The 15,719-nt window shown below is 46.3% G+C and overlaps 1 protein-coding gene across 1 annotated transcript in view; it reads left to right on the forward strand.

Annotated features, from left to right (window-relative positions):
- Positions 1-15,719, forward strand: part of dmxl2 (Dmx-like 2) — an 80,132-nt gene that overhangs the window by 44,759 nt on the left and 19,654 nt on the right. Inside the window, exon 43 of the mRNA XM_056412662.1 lies at positions 4,630-4,747. Within this exon, the coding sequence (XP_056268637.1) occupies positions 4,630-4,747 (118 nt within the window). The remainder of the gene's footprint in view (positions 1-4,629; positions 4,748-15,719) is intronic.

Consider the following 15,719-nt stretch of genomic DNA (forward strand, 5'->3'; position numbering starts at 1 on the left):
GAGGAGCCCTTCAGGTACCTCAGGATTACCTGTTACACACCCTGACCTCATGAGGAGCCCTTCAGGTACCTCAGGATTACCTGTTACACACCCTGACCTCATGAGGAGCCCTTCAGGTACCTCAGGATTACCTGTAACACACACCCTGACCTCATGAGGAGCCCTTCAGGTACCTCACCACGACCACATGGTACACCCTGACCTCATGAGGAGCCCTTCAGGTACCTCACCACGACCACATGGTACACCCTGACCTCATGAGGAGCCCTTCAGGTACCTCATCACGACCACATGGTACACCCTGACCTCATGAGGAGCCCTTCAGGTACCTCAGGATTACCTGTAACACACACCCTGACCTCATGAGGAGCCCTTCAGGTACCTCATCACGACCACATGGTACACCCTGACCTCATGAGGAGCCCTTCAGGTACCTCAGGATTACCTGTTACACACCCTGACCTCATGAGGAGCCCTTCAGGTACCTCAGGATTACCTGTTACACACCCTGACCTCATGAGGAGCCCTTCAGGTACCTCAGGATTACCTGTTACACACCCTGACCTCATGAGGAGCCCTTCAGGTACCTCAGGATTACCTGTTACACACCCTGACCTCATGAGGAGCCCTTCAGGTACCTCACGATTACCTGTAACACACACCCTGACCTCATGAGGAGCCCTTCAGGTACCTCAGGATTACCTGTAACACACACCCTGACCTCATGAGGAGCCCTTCAGGTACCTCACAATTACCTGTAACACACACCCTGACCTCATGAGGAGCCCTTCAGGTACCTCACGACTACCTGTTACACACCCTGACCTCATGAGGAGCCCTTCAGGTACCTCAGGATTACCTGTAACACACACCCTGACCTCATGAGGAGCCCTTCAGGTACCTCACGACTACCTGTTACACACCCTGACCTCATGAGGAGCCCTTCAGGTACCTCACGACTACCTGTTACACACCCTGACCTCATGAGGAGCCCTTCAGGTGCCTCACGACTACCTGTTACACACCCTGTCCTCATGAGGAGCCCTTCAGGTACCTCAGGATTACCTGTTACACACCCTGACCTCATGAGGAGCCCTTCAGGTACCTCACGACTACCTGTTACACACCCTGACCTCATGAGGAGCCCTTCAGGTACCTCACGACTACCTGTTACACACCCTGACCTCATGAGGAGCCCTTCAGGTACCTCACGACTACCTGTTACACACCCTGACCTCATGAGTAACTCAGAGCTCAGGATCCAGAGCAGAACCTTTCTGAAGCTCCTCAGAGATGAGGTCCTCCTCACGGCTTCACTCTTCTTCTATGGACGGAGTTTGTTGTTTTTGAGTCACAGCCGTCAGCAGAGCTCTAGATACGTTGTTTATATCTTTTTAATATTTCATATTGCTATACCGGCGAGTTATTAAAGTCCACTACAGCCAACAAGAGTCGGTGTTAAGTATTTATAAGTTTGATAATATGGAGAAATACAAACTATAATATTAAAACCATTTTGGATTGATTTCCCTTTCCATATCAAAATGCTTCTTATGAGTTTCACACAGAAGGGAGGCCGTAGAAGATCATATATATATATATATTTCGATATAATATTTTTTTCAATTATTATTATATATATACATATATATATTAGTGCTGTGAAAAATACCGCGTTAACGCGTTATGATAAAATTACAGGATTAATTAGTTTTTTTTTTACGCATATAACGCATGCGCAGAATGAGCTTCCAATCCGTCTGTTGTTGGTCGTCTCTCCAGCAGCGTGTCATTCTGTCTCTGGTGTCGCGTTAACACGACTCGGCTCTCCGGCTCGCGCGCCGCAGAGCTCCGATGCCGGCGTTTGCGCACATCGACGAAAAAAGTCACTTACACCCCGTAGGTGGGCGTCACAAAAGCTGACGTTACATATGGAGTGTCTAAATGTATATATCCGTCTTTTGTCATAAATCTTTATGTTCTCACAAAGATATACCGAGAATATCGGTAATATGTGATTAATCATGATTAATCCACAGAAACCTGTGATTAATTTGATTACAATTTTTAATCGTTTCACAGCCCTAATATATATATATATATATATATATATATATAGGGATGGGCATCGAGAACCGGTTCTGTTTTAGAACCGGTTCCCAGTGAACCGATTGTTTGGGATCGTCAGCCACATTCTTTAAGGTTCTTTAAGGTTCTTTAGCGGTCCTCTGTGGCGTTGCGCATGCGCACACTTTTTTCGTTTCTTCTTCAGACTGCAGCAAACATGGCAACTAGGCAGAGGCGTTCTAAAGTTTGGCTCCATTTCACACGACAACATGACAACTACGCCACTTGTAACGTGTGTAAAAAGTCTATTTCGTCGAAGGGAGGAAATACAACAAAGATGAAGAAGCATTTGAACACAGCGTGGAATGACAGGAATGTCAGAGTTCGATGCAGCAGCTCAGCTAACGTCGGCTTCATCTCTTTCTGTCCAAGGTAAACTCCTCAGAAGTGATCACAACCACTCGCTGTGAAGCCATGTGCCTTTATTGTGTGGATCACGTTATCTTCTGTCCTTCGTTTGAAGCACACATTTGAGCTCCGGCATTGGCTAGTGAGAATGTGCTCACCTGTGTGCGCGCATCACGGCTGAGCGATGCGCACACCGCTCGCTGTGAGCGCTGCGCTGCGCGTGCAGACAGCATTTAACGGAGCGGAGCAGCGTGAGCTCTGATCGCTCTTTTAATGAAGTATCGATACTAAAAATATGCTAAATCACATCGTGTTTAACGTACGGGTACTTTGTTAGCATCGCTACACCGTGCAGCGTGACAGCAGCAGATGTAGCGGACTAACATTCAAGCTAACCTAACTTCCCAAACGCTGTGGACATCTGAACGCTGATTGGCCGAGACGCGATACGTCTCATCAAAGATGTTTTATTGAGAAGAGCACCACTTCACACTTTCTCCGCGTCTCACTGCAATCTCAACGGCAGCGGGCCAGGTGAAAAAAATAATAAATCGGAACGCGTCTCTGATATTGTTCAGGGGGCCGGATCCGGCCCGCGGGCCATAGTTTGGGGACCACTGGGCTACAGCTAGCACGTCTTGTCCACCTCCTCATATCTTTGTGTTCATCCTCCATCTGAGAGCGTGTTCTCCACGGCTGGAGACACAAGAAGTCCTGAGAGATCGCGGATCCTCCCGGAGAAAGCAGACATGCTTATTTTTCTGCACAAGAATTGTTGGTGATCCAGACAATTGATGGTTGCTCACTTGGTATTTGCCACTGCTAGTTTCAATTTTGGCAGCTCAGTTCATATACCCTTTAAAAAAAGGAAGGAGCACTATAATTTCTAGGAACATGTTTAAATTAAACAGAATATATTTTATTTAAGTTATGCAAGTTTTATTTTAAGTTCAAGAGGAATATGTATAAATGTTTTTGGTTATTTAAAAAAATGTAAATGTGTATGTATACATACTCTATATGTATAGGTGTGTGCAGCATTATAGAAAATTATATAAAAGAAAATTAATGTAAATAAACCCGTTTGTGCTCTTTTTTTTCACCCCTTGCCCAATAAGAATCGATAAGAGAATCGATAAGGAATCGAATCGATAAGCAGGAATCGATAAGGCATCGGAATCGTTAAAATCTTATCAATTCTCATCCCTATATATATATATATATATATATATATACATACATATATATATACAGGTTTATATATATTTATATATCATGGTATTGAACATAAGTCTGTGTCCTCATATATATTTCTATATATGTATATATATATATCATGGTATTGAACATAAGTCTCTGTGTCCTCATATATATTTATATATATATATATTAGTGCTGTGAAAAATAACGCGTTAACTCAGTTAATTAAATTACAGGTTTAACTAGTTGTTTTTTTTAACGCATTTAACGCATGCGCAGAATGAGCTTCAATCCGTCTGTTGTTGGTCGTCTCTCCAGCAGCGTGTCATTCTGTCTCTACGTGTGGCGTTAACACGACTCAGAGCTCCGTCTCCCCCCCCCCTCCCCCCCCGTCAACAACTCTTCTCTCGGCTCGCGCAGCAGAGCTCCGATGCTGCGCGCGCACTGGTGAGCAATGCAGGGCTCTCAAGTGTCACGCATTGAGCGTGAGACTCACGCATTTCGGTCTTAACTCACGCACTCCCGCCACACATCGTATTTCTCACGCTGAAAAAAACTCTCGGCTCTTTAATGTTTTAATGCAGGGGTGCTCAATATGTCGATCGCGGTCATGTTATAATAGGAGGGGAAACACTGGAGTTGATAAGCGTGTCTTCTTGTCTGATCAATACGCAACTGTGAGGTGCGCGAATGGACCGAGCGGCCAGCTGCTGATCACTCACTCAACGAACCAAATTTTTTTTTGGGAGCACCGAAGACCCATTTTGACCCAGGAAAAACCCTGAATGTATATATGTGATTCATCATGATTAATCCACAGAAACCTGTGATTAACATGATTAAAAATTGTAATCGTTTCACAGCCTTCATATATATATATATATATATATCATTGTATTGAACATACTGTAAGTCTCCTTGTCCTCATGTATATTTCTGTTCGTATGTTTTCAGGACCAAGAACCATCATTCCTTTCCCGCCCGGCGTCTTTGGCACTTCCTGGTGAAACAGGAAGTTCTTAAGGAAACTTTGATCCGTTACATCTTCACCAAGAAAAGGAAGCAGAGTGAGGTCAGCAGCAGATACCTGCACACACCTGTTCATCTAACAGTTACTTATACTTACTTGTAGAGGCGGTCGGTAGAATTAACGCGCATTATTCGTAATGTCACTTTCAATGATTTTATTGTAGCACAGAAAATAAAGTAAAACTCTTTAACAGAAAATAAACCGTCTTAACTCTAAATGCGGCTCGTCCGGTGAGTGCGGTGCGTTGCGGTTAAAAACAATTTCCCTTCCGCTCTCTCAAACAAAACACACCTGCCGGCACTCAGGTGCCATTTATAATGTCACGCCCACTGACATTGCGTCATCAAAACGTGACCAAAACAAACAGACAGGTAAACACAAATCATATTATGGCTTCTACACTCCGGCCCCTAATTGACCGGTATGGGGCAATTAATACATTTATACATCGGAAGCCTATTCTTAAGAGTCCTTATTGACAATATTCAAGATCGTCACGTGTCCATAGAATTTCAAAAAAGTCACACACAAAAAAGTAATCCATTTAGTTCCAATAGTCCATCTTGGGAAACAAGTTCATAGAATTTCAGCAAAAGTTCAACGAAAAGTTATTTGGGGGGGGGGGGGGGAGAAGAAAGGAGAGAAAAGGTTTAACTAAAGTCCTTTCAGGGGTCAGAATAAGAAGAGGGCAAAGGGTCTCATCAGCTCATGTCTTGGAGAAGGCACAGCTTGGTGATGGGCCTCTCCAAGGTGCCATGTTGTGTCCTGATCTTGACCCGACGTACATGTCCTCTCTTGTCCGGAAAGATTTCTGTGATTCTGCCCATGGGCCAGGAATTGCGTGGTGAGCTTTCATCGATGATCAGCACTATGTCTCCATGCTTTAGATTACTTTGAATCTGATTCCATTTCTGTCTCTCTTGGAGCAATGGAAGGTACTCTCGTGTCCAGCGTTTCCAGAAGAGATCAGCTATATATTGGGTCTGTTTCCACCTTCTTCTGGAATAGATATCACTTTTGTCAAAGAGTCCGGGTGGAAGAGTCGGCATTCGCTTCATTTGAAGTAGGTGGTTAGGTGTCAGAGGTTCTGGATCTTTGATATCCTGAGATAAGACTGTGATGGGTCGGTCATTCATGATTGCCTCCACTTCGCATAGAGCTGTTTGGAGACTCTTCATCCATGGTCTGTTCCTTTGTGATGGAGTAGAGGATTTTTTTGATTATCCGGATGAGCCGCTCCCATACGCCTCCATGATGAGGACCGTAGGGTGGATTGAATGTCCACTTGATCCCTTCAGCGTGCATCGAATGCTGGATCTGGCTGAGGTTAAGGTGGGTAAGTGCTTCTCGAAGCTCCCGTTCTGTCCCAACGAAATTTGTACCGTTGTCAGAAACAATCTCCTTCACTTGGCCTCGTCTGCAGATGAATCGTCGGAGTGCAGAAATGCATGAGTCTGTATCCATTGAGTAGGCCATCTCCAGGTGTACGGCTCTGCATGCAAGGCACGTAAACAAGGCTCCATACCTTTTCACTTTGCTGCGGCCACGCTTGACTTCTATGGGGCCAAAGTAGTCCAGTCCAGTATGGGTAAAGGGTGGCAAGTCAGGTGTTATCCGGTGTAGAGGTAGGTCGGACATTTTTTGTGTCATTGTTGTGCCATGCCATCTTCTGCAGAGTACACAATCCCGTGTTATCCTTCTCGCGGCAGAATTTGCTCTAAGGATCCAGTATTTTGTTCTGAGTTTTGCGATCATTTGATTTCTTCCGCAATGACCCATCGAGGCGTGGGTGTGGTGTAGGAGTATCTTGGACAGGTGGTTGTCCTTGGGCAGAATGGCAGGATGTTTGATTTCTTCTGGCATTGCCAACTTACTTAGTCTGCCTCCAACTCTCAGGATCCCGTGTTGGAGGATGGGATCTAGTCTATAGATCCTACTGTTTCTTTTTATGGGTAAGCCCTTTTGGAGAGAGGTCACCTCATCTTGGAAGGATTGTTGTTGGACATAGGACACTAGGGCTTGCTCGGCCTTGCCTAAATCCTCCACAGACAGTTGTGACCCAGTTGGTCCTGAGTTACTCATTTTCTTTAAGTTCAATTGTCTCAGAATTTCTTTGATTTTTAAGAGCCAGGCTGATGATCGAATCAATTTGTGCCATGACGAGAAGTGCTCAATAAAACGAGTCAGTGGACTTTGATTCTGCAGTGCACTTGTTGTGAAAACCAGAGCCACCTTTTTGACCTCCGGGTCACCGTCGGACAGTGTGGGTGGTACTTGGAGCACTGGCCAGTCTGTTTCCGGTTGCATCAGGAAACTTGGACCCCTCAGCCAGTGTCCCTCTTGGATGAACTTCTCGGCTTTCATGCCTCTTGATGCACTGTCAGCGGGGTTGAGTCCTGTCTTTATGTGGCGCCATTGGGATTTGTCTGTCAGATCCCGAATAGTGGTCACTCTGTTAGCCACGTAGGTTTGAAACCTTCTGGCGTCATTTTGGATGTATTTTAAGACGGCAGTGCTGTCGGTCCAAAACACTGAGTCTCCGAGTGTTGACTCGAGCTCTCTCTTCAGCATCCTGTCTATCCTAGCAGCGAGAACTGCACTGGCAAGCTCCAGCTTTGGGATTGTCACCACCTTCAAAGGTGCAACTCTTGCCTTCCCGATCACAAACACCATGTGAGCTAGTCCTTTGTCACTGGTCAGTTTCAAATAGCTCACTGTCCCGTAACCTTGCTCACTTGCATCGCAGAAGTGGTGCATCTGTGCTCTAGTAACTTCGAAATCTGTTGGCCTAAGGCATCTCTTGATTCTTAGGCTGGAAATCAGGTTCAGGTCTTTTAGCCACTCTTTCCATCTCTCTGTGTAAGCAGTTGGTATCGATTCATCCCATCCACAGTTTAGCTTGCACAGGTCTAGCAGAATTCCTTTCCCTGTCTGCATGACTGGTGCTATGAACCCAAGAGGATCGTATACAGAGTTCAACACGGACAAAATGCTTCTGCGGGTCACTGATGGTTGTTTCGGGGTGATAGAGAAAAAGAATGCGTCGGACTCAATGTCCCATCGCATGCCAAGAGCCCTTTCTATGGGCAGTTTGTCTTTGTCGAGGTCTAGATCTTTGACCTCTTTTGCTCTCTCCTCCGCTGGAACAGAGGCAAGGACTGCTCGACTGTTACTGGTCCATTTGGTGAGTTTAAATCCACCTGTGGTGCAGACTGATCTGAGCTCCTTCACCAGACAGATTGCTTGGCTCTCGCTTGGGATGGATTTGAGGCAGTCGTCTACATAGAAGTTGCGACGAATGGTGTTGACTTCAGGACTACACTTTCCTTCATTATCATCAGCTGTCCGTTTCAGTGCTTTGGCACAGCTCGGTGATGAGACCGCTCCAAAGAGATGCACCGTCATCCGATACTCTGCTAGCGGTTGGTTGGTGTCACCATCTGGCCACCACAGGAATCTGAGGAAGTCCACATCATCTCTAGGTATTCTTACTTGATGGAACATTCCTTCTATGTCTCCCATCACTGCTACTGGTTCCTGTCGGAATCGGAGGAGAACACCCAGCAAGGTGTTCGTAAGGTCAGGACCCTGCAGCAGCTCACTATTTAGGGAGGTTCCTTGGAATGAAGAGGTACAATCGAACACCACCCGGATTGTCTTCTTTCTTTTGTGGTAGACACCATGGTGGGGAATGTACCACAGTCTTCCGTCTTTCTGGGGGAGTTGTTCCTCAGGCACTCTTTCTGCATGCCCTTTCCTCAAGACTTCACTCATGAAGCTGTTATAGTCTTTCCGAAAGGCTTCATCTTTCTGGAATCTGCGGGCAAGGCCTAATACTCTTTGTTCCGCCACCTTCCTGTTGTTTGGCAGGCTGATGTTATCCTGACGGAACGGAAGTCGTAGTTCATAGTGGCCTTCTTTCCTTTTGACTGAACTGTTCATCACATGCAGGAATTTCTTGTCTTCAAATGAGTGTTCTTGTTTTTCATTGTAGGCCAGCTCTGAGAAGTCCTGGTTGTATTGTTGTATAAGGAGCTCTTCCAGCTTGGCCACTGATATTCTATTGGATGTTATCTGTGGTCGACCATGCTCATCCATAGGTGCAGTACTGCAGAGAGGTCCGTTTATAGTCCAGCCTAGGCTTGTCAGGACTGCGTAGGGCCCCTCACCTTGGCTACTGATCACTCTCAGTGGTTCCAGGGCCTTTGGGACATTTGCACCAATCAATAGGCCTACTTCTGCCCTGATGGGCCTCAAGTGGACCTCCTTTAGGTAAGACCATCCTTTTATGTCCATTTCCGTCGGAATGTTCTCTTGACTGACAGGAATGGCCTTTTGTGTGAAGACTTCTGGAAGCCCTATGAAGCTGTTGCCATCCAGGCTGCATACTTCCAGTCCTCTTATCACATGGGTTTTCACAGGCTTTTCATGACCCATTGTTCGGAGTAAGATCTCTGTTTTCTTTCCTCTGACAGACAACTGCTCCATCAGTTTTTCAGTGAGAAAGGTGGCAGTGCTTCCAGGGTCTATGTTTCTATCAGACAGCTGCCTTTATGGCTCTTTATCTTGACAGGTACCACTGCTAGCTTGTAGTCTGTGGTTCTGTCCCCTGTGTGTGCTGCTGATGACACCATAGCAACTTGTGCTGCCGATGAAACTTTAGCCATGTAGTTGCTCCTGGTGTCTGAAACCTGCTTAGCTGCTGGCTTGGTGTTTCCTGGAATAAAGTTCTCTATATGCAAGACAGTGGGGTGTTTCTTCTCACAGGAACGACACGTGAGACGTTTCTTGCATTCTTTACTCATATGACCTTTGATCAAGCAGGCAAAGCAGAGTCCATTTTTCTTTAGCAGCTCGACTTTCTCCTCATGGGGAATCTTTGTAATTCGTTCACATGTTTCCATCACATGATCTCCTCTACAGAAAGCACAAGGCTTGACGAAGGCGTCCATGGCTGTCCGGATGCCCTCTGGCCTGTCTGCCCTCTCCTGTGCCTTAGTGTTCTGGTAGGTTTCTGTCTTGGGTACAACAGTCGGCGCAAAGCTTTTCTTGCTGCTAGGTCTCGTATACTGGACGTCTCGTCTGGATATTCTCCCACTCGAGCTTCCGGCTGGGTCCTGTAGATCCCCGAAGACGGGATCTTGAATGATTCTGACCTGCCTTTCCATAAACAGAACCAGATCATGGAACGTAGGTCTCTGCTGTGTTCTTTCAGTGATGTCACATACAGCAGATCGCCATTTCTCTCGAAGCTTAAATGGAAGTTTGAAAACAAGTCTTTTCATGTTGGATGGTGAGTCCAGCTCTGACATGTATGGTAGGTCCTGAACTGCATTACCACAGCCTCTCAGATAGAGGGCGTAGCTATGAAGTGCTTTTCCATCCTCTGTGCGTATTTGGTTCCAGTTCAAGGCCCTTTCGACGTATGCAGATATGATTTTGAATTCATCGCCAAAGTGATATTTAAGTAGGCGCTTTGCTTCCTGGTAACCAGTGGTGGCGTTCATGTGAAAGCAGCTTTGGACGAGTTCCTTAGGCTGTCCAGCCGTATACTGCTCCAGGAAGTACAGTCGATCCTCGTTGCTCTTGGTCTTGTCCTCGATGTTGTGCTCGAAAGCCTTCATGAATGGCCTGAAAGTTAGAGGATCGCCGTCAAACACCAACACTTCCCTTCTTGGCAGTTTAGATTCTTTCTGCTGTATCACGAGCAGGTCCGTCAAGTCCGTCTGTCTCTGTATGATGTTGGTGAGATCGATGCTCTGAGCTATTTCACGTCTGGGAGTGGATTCTCCTCATCTGGGTGGTCCATCAGAAAGCACAGCTCTACGTGTGGGAGGGTTTGTCGGAGCCCTCGCTGGTTGCTCAGTTATTGGTCGGTGCTCAGTGTCCATCATTCTTTGTAAGGGGGTTTTAGGTTTGGTTCCTATCCGTGCAAACTCCAGTCGTGTTAGACTTTCTTCCACTTTGGCAGATGCATATCTCCGGTCTTCAGTTTCTTTTCCAGATTCTGAGGCTCCACTTTCAAATTCCTCTAGGGCCTTTAGCCTTGCATCACTGCTGCAAGATCTGCTTCCAGGTCCAGGGATTCCATTTTTAAACTCAGCTGATGCTTCTCTGTTTCCATTCTTAAACTCAGCTGATGCATCTCCGTTTCCAGTTCATGTTTCTTTTTCAGAGCTTCAGCTCTGGCCTGCAGAGCAGCTTTGTCTGCTGCTACCTTCATTCGTGCTGAAAGCACTATAGAAGATCTGGAACCTTTGGAAACTTTAGAACCTTTCGAGCTCCTTGAGCTGGTCTGTGAGACGCTGTCCCCAGCATCAACAAGACTTTGTGGGTCAGGCTGAAGTTTTAACCATCGATCCACCTCAGACATAAAAGCTTCATAATCCGCCATTTTGGGCTCTAACCAGTCCAAGTTTTCATTTGTTCTCACATCCTCACTCAGCAATAACTGAACAGAATGATGAGACTCTTTAAATTCATCCAGCAGTTTTACAAATTCATTTGCAGCTTTATTCACATCATCAACATCAGCACACTCTCTCATCATTGTTTTTATTTCATTCATGTTCCGTGTGCAGTGAGAGAGTTTCCCTCTCCGTGTCGCGCTGAGTGATTTAAATGCTTTCTTTTGTTGCGCCGCGTCCGTCTCAATCCTATCGGCTCCAGTGAGTCCCGATGCAGATCCTTCCGCCATTATTGCACTTTTCGTTCTCAGCCTTTAATTTTCGTTTGTGCAGGTTTTTTCCAAGTAAGTCCGACTGTTTTTGTTGGAATATTCGTTAGTATTCTGTGGCTTCTTTATTTATTTATATTCGTTCGTGCGCATGTCCGCGCTTTGTTTCCGTGCAGCGATATTGATCCGCGGTGTCCTGCGACCTATAGTTTGGTTGATTCCGTAATTTATAGACAATTTATGGATTCATTTGTCTGCTCATCAAACACTTCCTTCATTTCCTTTGTCCGTTTAATGTTTGACCGTAACCAGGTTCAGAAGACGGCGCGTCCGCTCGTTACTCACGGTACCGGTGAGATCAGATTCTGGCTGCAGTCCAAATGAATCCGAAGCGACAGCGACTCCGGGCCTCACTCAGATCCACGTTGCTGGCGTTCTTTGTGGCGTTCAGAGGGTTGTTTTTAACTTATTGTAGAGGCGGTCGGTAGAATTAACGCGCATTATTCGTAATGTCACTTTCAATGATTTTATTGTAGCACAGAAAATAAAGTAAAACTCTTTAACAGAAAATAAACCGTCTTAACTCTAAATGCGGCTCGTCCGGTGAGTGCGGTGCGTTGCGTGCGTTGCGGTTAAAAACAATTTCCCTTCCGCTCTCTCAAACAAAACACACCTGCCGGCACTCAGGTGCCATTTATAATGTCACGCCCACTGACATTGCGTCATCAAAACGTGACCAAAACAAACAGACAGGTAAACACAAATCATATTATGGCTTCTACATTACTTATTCAAGGACAACAACATATTAGAATTGTACTTTTGTATTAAATTACACTTAAACACCAACACACTCACTGCATTGACCCAAATATAATGATGTATAATATAATAAATATAAATTAAGTTTTTAAAAGTGTCTTTGTGTCACAGCCCAGTGGCTCAGCCGTGTTTGTTATACTATTTATAAAATACCTAAACAAGAATGTACATTACCTGGTGAATGTAAATGTTCCAGTGACAAAGGGACATCATTTATATATATATATATATATATATTTTTTTTTTAATCTAATTAAATATATCTATATATATATATAGATATATTTATATATTTTTATATATAAAATAATTCAGAATATATTTACATTCCAATTTCATAATTTGTTCTGTGTGAAAGTTTCCCCTGTGCATGACAAACTGAATGTTCCCACTTCCAAGACGAGATGATGGTTTATGAAGGAGTTTAGTTTCAAGTTTCAAGTTTCAAGTTTTTATTGTCACATCCCCTTTTATACAAGTATAATCGGTTTGTGAAATTCTTATGTGCAAAACACCCGACAGCAGTAGCAGACTAAAAAAAGAATAAGAATGGGAATAAACTATACAATATCCACAAAAAAAAGAAGAAAGTATTAACAATATATATATATAAAACAATGTAATAGAATATACATCCTGACAATATATATATATAAAACAATGTAATAAAATATACACTTTTTTGAGACAATATATATATATATGTGTATACATACAATATATATATATATAAAACAATGTAATAAAATATACACCGTGGCCATAGATATTCACAGAATATGTTCTGGTGTGTAGTGTTAATGAGGGTCTCAGTCCTTGTTCAGCAGCCTGATGGCCTGACTGAAGAAGCTGTCCCTCAGTCTGTTTGTGCGGCACTTGATACTGCGGTATCGCCTGCCTGACGGTAGAAGGGTGAACAGTTTGTGGCCGGGGTGGTTATTGTCTTTCATCATCCGTTTGGCCCTGGCCACGCACCGCCTGGTGTATATGTCCAGGATGGAGGGAAGCTCACCTCCAACGATGTACTGTGCCGACCGCACCACCCTCTGTAGTGCCCTACGCTCCAGGGCGGTGCAGTTCCCGTACCAGACGGTGATGCAACCTGTCAGAACACTCTCGATGGTACTGGTGTAGAATGTTCTGAGGATGCGGGGGCCATGTTGAATTTCCTCAGTCGCCTAAGGAAATACAGGCGTTGTTGGGCCCTTTTCACCACGTGAGTGGTGTGCGTGGTCCATGTGAGGTCCTCGGAGATGTGCACGCCGAGGAACTTGAAGCTGCTGACCCTCTCTACTGCAACTCCGTCTATGGAGATGGGGTGTGCTCTCCTCTCCGCTTCCTGTAGTCCACGATCAGCTCCTTGGTCTTCTTGACGTTGAGGACGAGGCTGTTCTCCTGGCACCACTGTACCAGTGATCCAACCTCCTCCCTGTAGGCTGTCTCGTCGTCGTCGGTGATCAGCCCCAACACTGTTGTGTCGTCAGCAAACTTGATGATGACGTTGGAGCTGTGCATGGCCGTGCAGTCGTGGGTGTACAGGGAGTAGAGGAGAGGGCTCAACACGCATCCCTGAGGGGCTCCCGTGTTGAGGGTCAGCGGCTCTGAGGTGGTACCGCCCATCCTCACCACCTGGCGGCGGCCCGACAGGAAGTCCAGTATCCAGCTGCACATGGTAGAGTGCAGGCCTAAACCTCTGAGCTTGGTGTCGAGCTTGGCGGGAACAATAGTGTTGAACGCTGAGCTGTAGTCCACAACCAGCATTCGCACACAACAGTTCCTCCTCCAGGTGGGAAAGGCGGTGTGAAGTGCCATGGCAATTGCGTCGTCGGTGGATCTGTTTTGACGATATGCAAATTGCCATGGGTCCAGCGTGGCAGGCAACATGGAACAAATGAAGTCCTTGACCAACCTCTCGAAGCATTTACTGACAATCGAGGTGAGGGCTATGGGTCTCCAGTCATTCAGGCAGGTTACCTTGGGGTGTTTGGGGACAGGCACAATGGTGGACATCTTGAAGCTCTCAGGAACAACAGCCTGGGACAGGGAGAGGTTGAAGATGTCTGCGAAGACTCCTGCCAACTGGTCTGCACATGCTCTGAGGGCGCGCCCCGGGATGTGGTCGGGACCTGCCGCCTTCCGGATGTCCACCCGCTTGAAGGCTCTGTGCACGTCAGCCTCTGAGATGATCAGCAGGCTGGTCTCCTCGGGCAGCGCTGCCTTCGGCGGGCTGCCGTTCACGTCGAACCGAGCAAAGAATGTATTTAGCTCGCCTGGGAGGGAGGTAGAGGAGTTCTCTTCACCGCTGGTTCTCCCTCTGAAGGTCGTGATTGTCTGTAGCCCCTTCCACACACCTCTCACGTCATGGCTCTTGAGCTTTTCCTCCACCTTGTTCCTGAACTCACGGACGTGGCAGCTGTAAATAAACGTCTTTATCATCTTAAACGAGTTCTCTGCCTTCTGCCTGATCTATTCATCGTTCTGATGTCCTCACAGTCCAGGATGAGGTGGAGTCCAGTGGCGTTGTCCCAGAGACTTCTTCTGGCCACAAGTTGCTCACTAGCGTAACCTGATCACATTAAACTCTTCATTCATCTGATCCTCGGGAGGCGGAGCCTGTTTCCAGCTGTTTGCATTGCGTGTACATCAAAGTTTACATTTTCATTTCATGTTTTATTTTTCTGTGTGTGTGCATGTGTTTTGTGTCGTGTTGTGTTGTTGTGTGTCTCCATTGCCTCTGTGTGTGTTGTGAAGTCTGTAGAGAACCACATGGAGCGTATAAACCCAGGAGCTAGAGGTCCTCTAAGGTAGTATCATCGCCCCGCCTGAGTCACTGTGACGCCACGCCGAGGAGAGACCATGTTAGAGGATCACGAGGATAGCCTCCAACAACGTTAGAGGGTCACGAGGATAGCCTCCGACAACGTTAGAGGGTCACGAGGATAGCCTCCAACAACGTTAGAGGGTCACGAGGATAGCCTCCAACAACGTTAGAGGGTCATGAGGATAGCCTCCAACATCGTTAGAGGGTCACGAGGATAGCCTCCAACAACGTTAGAGGATCCTTACACGAGGATAGCCTCCAACAACGTTAGAGGGTCACGAGGATAGCCTCCAACAACGTTAGAGGGTCACGAGGATAGCCTCCAACAACGTTAGAGGGTCACGAGGATAGCCTCCAACAACGTTAGAGGGTCACGAGGATAGCCTCCAACAACGTTAGAGGATCACGAGGATAGCCTCCAACAATGTTAGAGGGTCACGAGGATAGCCTCCAACAACGTTAGAGGTCACGGATAGCCTCCAACAACGTTAGAGGGTCACGAGGATAGCCTCCAACAACGTTAGAGGGTCACGAGGATAGCCTCCAACAACGTTAGAGGATCACGAGGATAGCCTCCGACAACGCTAGAGGGTCACGAGGATAGCCTCCGACAACGTTAGAGGGTCACGAGGATAGCCTCCGACAACGTTAGAGGGTCACGAGGATAGCCTCCGACAACGTTAGAGGGTCACGAG

The sequence above is a fragment of the Pseudoliparis swirei genome, chromosome 4, assembly GCF_029220125.1.
Source record: "Pseudoliparis swirei isolate HS2019 ecotype Mariana Trench chromosome 4, NWPU_hadal_v1, whole genome shotgun sequence".
In the NCBI taxonomy this organism is placed as follows: domain Eukaryota; kingdom Metazoa; phylum Chordata; class Actinopteri; order Perciformes; family Liparidae; genus Pseudoliparis; species Pseudoliparis swirei.